The 5,533-nt window shown below is 44.1% G+C and overlaps 1 protein-coding gene across 1 annotated transcript; it reads left to right on the top strand.

The window, feature by feature from the left end:
- Positions 1-246: 246 nt before the first annotated feature.
- txlnbb (taxilin beta b) lies at positions 247-5,014 on the top strand. Its single transcript, XM_028001514.1, has 9 exons — positions 247-529; positions 785-876; positions 960-1,130; positions 2,128-2,322; positions 2,629-2,748; positions 2,831-2,905; positions 3,001-3,093; positions 3,232-3,327; positions 4,456-5,014. Exons 1-9 carry the CDS (start codon positions 250-252, stop codon positions 4,945-4,947), a joined length of 1,614 nt encoding a protein of 537 aa, XP_027857315.1. The 5' UTR covers positions 247-249; the 3' UTR covers positions 4,948-5,014.
- The last annotated feature ends 519 nt before the right edge of the window (positions 5,015-5,533 follow it).

The raw sequence follows: 5,533 nt of genomic DNA, 5'->3' as shown, positions 1-5,533 counted from the left end.
TTCTTTAAGTCTGCGTGTGACTATTGACATGGCATTGCTTCCTATATGTCTGATAAAACAAGAAGAGTGTGTAAACGTTTCTTACCTCCAAACAAACATCCAAAGAACTGTTAATAATGTACCACAGAAAGAAAAGGAGCCTAGTAAAAAACACGAAAGAATAATAATATGAAAACATGATCTTTCAGATAAACTCATAATTTAAATGAACTTCAATTTCTCTCGCCGTTTCCATGTTGAAATGTTGTCATGGTCTCCATTACAGAGCTCCCTTGTTTGTACTCGCTGAGGATTATGGAGGCTTGTCAGGAGAGCGGCCCTGCCCCCACCGGTCCCGGAGCGTCTCCGGCCGAGGATCGCCACATTGACCTGACAGAGGACCTGGGCCAACAGCTGGAGGACATCATTAGCACCTACCAGGCAGCCCGGATTCCAGCTGAGCCAGAGGACATAGAGGAGGTCACAGCTGCCAAAGAGCCAGATGCCCGCAAGGACCAGAAACTAGAGAAGAAAATGCTCAAAAATCTAGGTCTCTTTATTTCTTCTTTCCCGAATATTTCATCGATTTTAAGTTGCATGGGTTCGGATTCAGCTCAGTCAGCAAAAGTCCTATAGTTTTACTGAAATCGATAGCTGTCATCTGTCAGGTATAATACTACACTGAACCTTTTGTACACTATTTTAGTCACTGAGAGATTTTTTTTCCCAGTGTGGGTTACACAGCTTGTGTAATTTTACATCTTTACACATTGTTGACAATGATGGATGACGTCTAACTGCTCAGGTAAGGAGGCCATGCTGCTCATGCAAAGTTTGAACAAACTCGACACTCCAGAGCAGAAACTGGAGACCATCATAAAGAAGCACGCTGAGCTGGTGAGTAACGGGAAAATCCAGGCACTCCTGCCCAGATTAATCTGATGAACATCTGATGAATTTGTGTGTGTGTGTTTCTCCAGCTGGAGGAGCATCGCAGTGACCAGAAGCAGATGAAGACTCTGCAAAAGAAGCTGCTCCAAGTGATGAAGGAGAAGGACCAGCTGCAGAGCGAGCACAGCCGGGCGGTGCTGGCTCGCAGCAAACTGGAGGGGCTCTGCAGGGAGCTGCAAAGGCACAACAAGACCTTAAAGGTCCGTCACTAATGACGTCATCCAGAAACATTCAAGCGTAAACGATCCAAGAGTCAAACCTGAGCTTCATGCCGGTGTTTAGGTTAAAATAACAGGTGGCGTCAACATAAACCCGGTTCCGCATTAGAAAACTCAAGATCCACACAGTGGTTCGCAAAAGTATTCACACCACTTGAACTCCGACTTTCACACTTTACATCTTCATACTTTCACATATTTTGTAGGGATTGTGTGTGAAAGACCAACACGAAGGAGTGCAATATTGCAAAGTGGTAGGAAAATGGACATAGTTTTTCAGAAAACCTTAAGCATTCGCTCTTTAATACTTTGCAGATCGAGCCGCAAGCATAACTCTCTTGACGTTTTACCTGAGTGAAGTTGGCCACTCCATCTTCTTCAAATTAAACGAAATTGGGGTCAAATGTTTGCGCCAGTTTGTGTAGCCAAACTTTTCGTTTGCGCCCCTGTTATTTTAAAGATATTTAAAATAATACGTTTCTAGAGGTCATCAAAGGTCAACCAGCCTCCACGACATTTACAAATTCACACAAAATATTGTGTCAATCAACTGTGCTAAGGTTGTGCTGGTCTCCTCTGCAAAATATTTTTTGTTTGAGCCGTTATAAATTTTAAAAGATCAACCTACCTTCTCCACTACTGCTTTTGGGGACACTAAGTAGCTGTTTTATGGTGAGATAATTATTAGAAATCCTTCTCTATCCAATATAAATCTCAAAATAGTCTGAATTTTAAAATTTAGTTTTGGTTTTCCGAAAAAAATCTGGCAAAATGGGAAGCAGAATGAATCTGATTACTTAAAGAGCTTTCACAAGTTGTTACCAACAAAAAGTGATACACTTTAATTCAGTTTTCTCTATCAGGTGGTCAATTTTCTCAGAACGTGTTAAGACGTTGGTGAAAAACCCTTCCTCTTCTCAGAAACCACGGGTACTGGGAAATGCTGTGCTAAGTGCTAACACTCCTCCCCGACTCGCAGGAGGAGACGCTGCAGCGGTGCAGAGAAGACGACTTAAAGAGGAAAGAGATCACCACCCACTTCCAGGGGACCCTGAGCGACATCCAAGCCCAGATAGAGGAGCACAGCAGCCGCAACACCACGCTGTGTCAGGAGAACGGCGCCCTGGCAGAAAAACTCAAGGCCCTCATTGCACAATACGACCAGCGAGAGGCGGTATGGAGCTTACCACACACACAGCCGTCACCTCTGTGCCAGACTCAAAGAGCAGATACAGTACATCACAGAAAGGTCAAACCGTATTCTCACTCTGCACCAGAGGGGGGGGAAGAGTATACGTTAATTTGACGCAATGTGCTCATGCAATCCCTGACGCATCTGCATCCATGCATTCATTACCTGCAACTTTCACCCTGGTCTTACTTCTATTAGACACAGTAGTCCAGCCAAAGCTTTCCGAGCGAGAAGTGAAATATCTCTCTGTGTGAAAGCGACTCATAAATCCCCTTGATTGTCTACCAGAACTTGGAAAAAGTTTTCAAGCACAGAGATCTGAAGGAGAAACTTCTGGAAACCAAGCTAGAGCAGGCCAATCTGATCCTGAAGGAGGCCGAGGGGAAGCACAAGCTGGAGAAAGAGCTTGTACGTCCAGTGAATCACATTTGGGTTATGAGTAAATATGAGTCTGCATGTATTAACGTGGGATGTGTCGATACCACAACAGCTTCTTAAACAAGTGGCGGAGTACAAGCTGCAGCTGAGAGGCCTGAAGGAGCAAGAAACAGACATGAGGAGTCAGGTAGGGCAACCTACCTGACTCCTCAGGTAACATTTGCTTGTTTTATTTCAGTTTTAGATTGTTTTCTTTCTAATGTTTTCATAAACTCTTCCCAGCTTGACATGTACTCCAAAAAGTTTGACGAGTTCCAAGGTACGGTGTCGAAGAGCAACAGCGTCTACAGCGGCTTCAAACAAGACATGGACAAAGTAAGAATGGCTTTTTGTAATGTTTCCTTCTAGTTTCCTGTCACTTGCAAAGTTGAAGGAAGCAAAAATAGAACGATCCACCCAGATTTTTAGGAACAAGAAACGTGTTTTGCAGAGTGCTGTATTTGTATTGTTTAGATGGCCAAGAAAATGAAGAAGCTGGAGAAAGAGTGCCATTCATGGAAGACGCGCTTTGACAGCTGCAACAAGAATCTCATTGACATGGTGGCTGATGTAAGCAACAATTTTCAACAAACTTGAGTGTTTTATAAGGATTTTATGTGATAGACCAACACTACCTCCCCTAACACACCAGACAGGTTAAGTGATAGATCAAACGGAAAACACCTGCTACCACCATCCCCACTGTTGACGAGGCAGCCTGCGGTAGAATCGAGCTCTGAGAACATTTAGCACCCCCTGCTGACACGAGAGCACTTTCAGGTGTCAACAAATGCGCCAGTTTTATACTAACAAAGCAAAGCCTTCATAATTTGGAAGTATGTTATCAATCAGTGTTTGAAATATTTACTTAATAATCTACCACAGCTGGTTGTTTACAGCGTAAGCAATTTCCAGTAAGCTTCTTACATGCATCACGGACAAATGTTGGCAATTGGATAAAGCCTATTGGTAACACTAAATGCGTCTGACGCTTTGAGTTCGACGCATGTACACTTTGAATGCAGACGCTTGACATTTTGTTCTACAACTAGTGTTTCGCATGTTTGGCTTACATTTAAAGTCTAAGTGGAGGTGCGTCAGACGTGTCAGCTCTAGCCGTTGTTTTCCGTTGGACGCTCCAAATGGTTGAAATCACGCCGCGCTAGACGCTCAAAACGCGCCGCGATGATCTTGACGCACCTCCACATAGACGTTGAATGTAAACCAGACCCGCTTGATGCCTAAAACGCATTTGGTGTGAATGCACCATCAAATTTAAAAAGAGTCCACTGGGCAACTCCAGTGTCTCAATAGCTGAGGGTCCAGATCCTCCGTATGAAGTAAAGCATAGAACACGGGGCGGCTTTTTACCAGGCTAAGTTAGCAACACAAAAATCAGCAAATCCCACCAATTTCCAACTTGCAAAACGAAATTGTTATACTCTGGTGTGATGTCATTCCCTGATCTGACGTACGACTTCCCAGACAAATCTAAGCACAATTGAGATCAAATTTGCCTTTGCATTTTATTTCAGCTGCCCTGAAATAAAATGCTCTTCAGGGTCTCATGCGCCTTTGGGACGGTCTTTGGTCTAGCACATACATTTTCAATTAAAACATTGATGTTTGTTGTTGTAATGTAAGAAAATACCTCAATTAGAGAGAACTACAAGTGTTTTGTCTGTGTCATCTCAACAGAGAACCATCAAGGAAAAGGAGTTTGAGCTTCTCACCATCAAGAACCAGAAGCTCGAGAGTCTTTGCAGGGCTTTACAGGAGCAAAGGAAGAACCTATCTGAGCAGGTACAGGGAGCTCAACCAGACAAACACCCTTATGAGGAAGCGCAGAAGGAAGGCGGTGAGGTGCCGGAGATTCCTATAGGTCAAAAAGAGGATCATCCAGCTCAGGACACAGGAAACCCCGCCTCCGCTGAATCACTAGCGCAAACAACGCCGCTAACCCAGGCACTGGCTAAACTGAAGGCTGAGCAGGCTCTACTGAAAGAGATCGCTGGTTCTTTCACAATATCTCACACGGCGCCCACAGAATCAGCAGATAGTCAGTCACATGGACTCTCCGAGGGCATCGAAGGGCCAAAGGAGAAGCAAGCAGAGGGGAGCAAACACCAGGACGTCCACGAGGATCAAAATCAAGAACAGCGAGATCGGGAGATGGAGTCAGTTGATTAATACAGAAACCGCTGTGACAGAAAACCGGCTGCATGTGAGAATACAAAAAATATTTTAAAAACCCCAACATGAACTTTTGTCTTTATTGTCCGTTCATAATGCCACGGGTAAAGGTTGAGGTTGCTTTTAGATCTTACCACAAGAGAATTACACATGTGGAGTTTTAAGCATAGTTGAGAATAAAATGGTAGCCTTGGTTTTTGGCTAACATTTAGAACTTTACATGAAGAAAAGTTAGATTAAAACTCCTAGAACTCCAAAAGGGAGAGATGCCCAAAACACACCTAGAAACCAAAAGGTTGAGCATCTCTCGTTCTGTGGCCTAATGAGAGATGCCCAACTTTCTGGTCTCTATATGTCTCTCATGTTTGGAACAGAAACAGCCGTCTACATCTGGCTAAAAAGGGCAAAAGAGACTGTACCTAAACTAAAGAAAACCACCACAGGGTGAACTCTCATTGGGTATTAAGTAGACAGTACAGCAGGGGAGACCCTTATGGTGCGTTCACATCAAAAGCGTTATGAGCGTCAGGCGCGTCCGGTTTACTTTCTACGTCTATGTGGAGGTGCATCGAGGGCCGCTGGG

Source organism: Xiphophorus couchianus, chromosome 19 (genome assembly GCF_001444195.1).
Source record: "Xiphophorus couchianus chromosome 19, X_couchianus-1.0, whole genome shotgun sequence".
In the NCBI taxonomy this organism is placed as follows: domain Eukaryota; kingdom Metazoa; phylum Chordata; class Actinopteri; order Cyprinodontiformes; family Poeciliidae; genus Xiphophorus; species Xiphophorus couchianus.
This window is presented reverse-complemented; position numbering and strand designations above follow the sequence as displayed.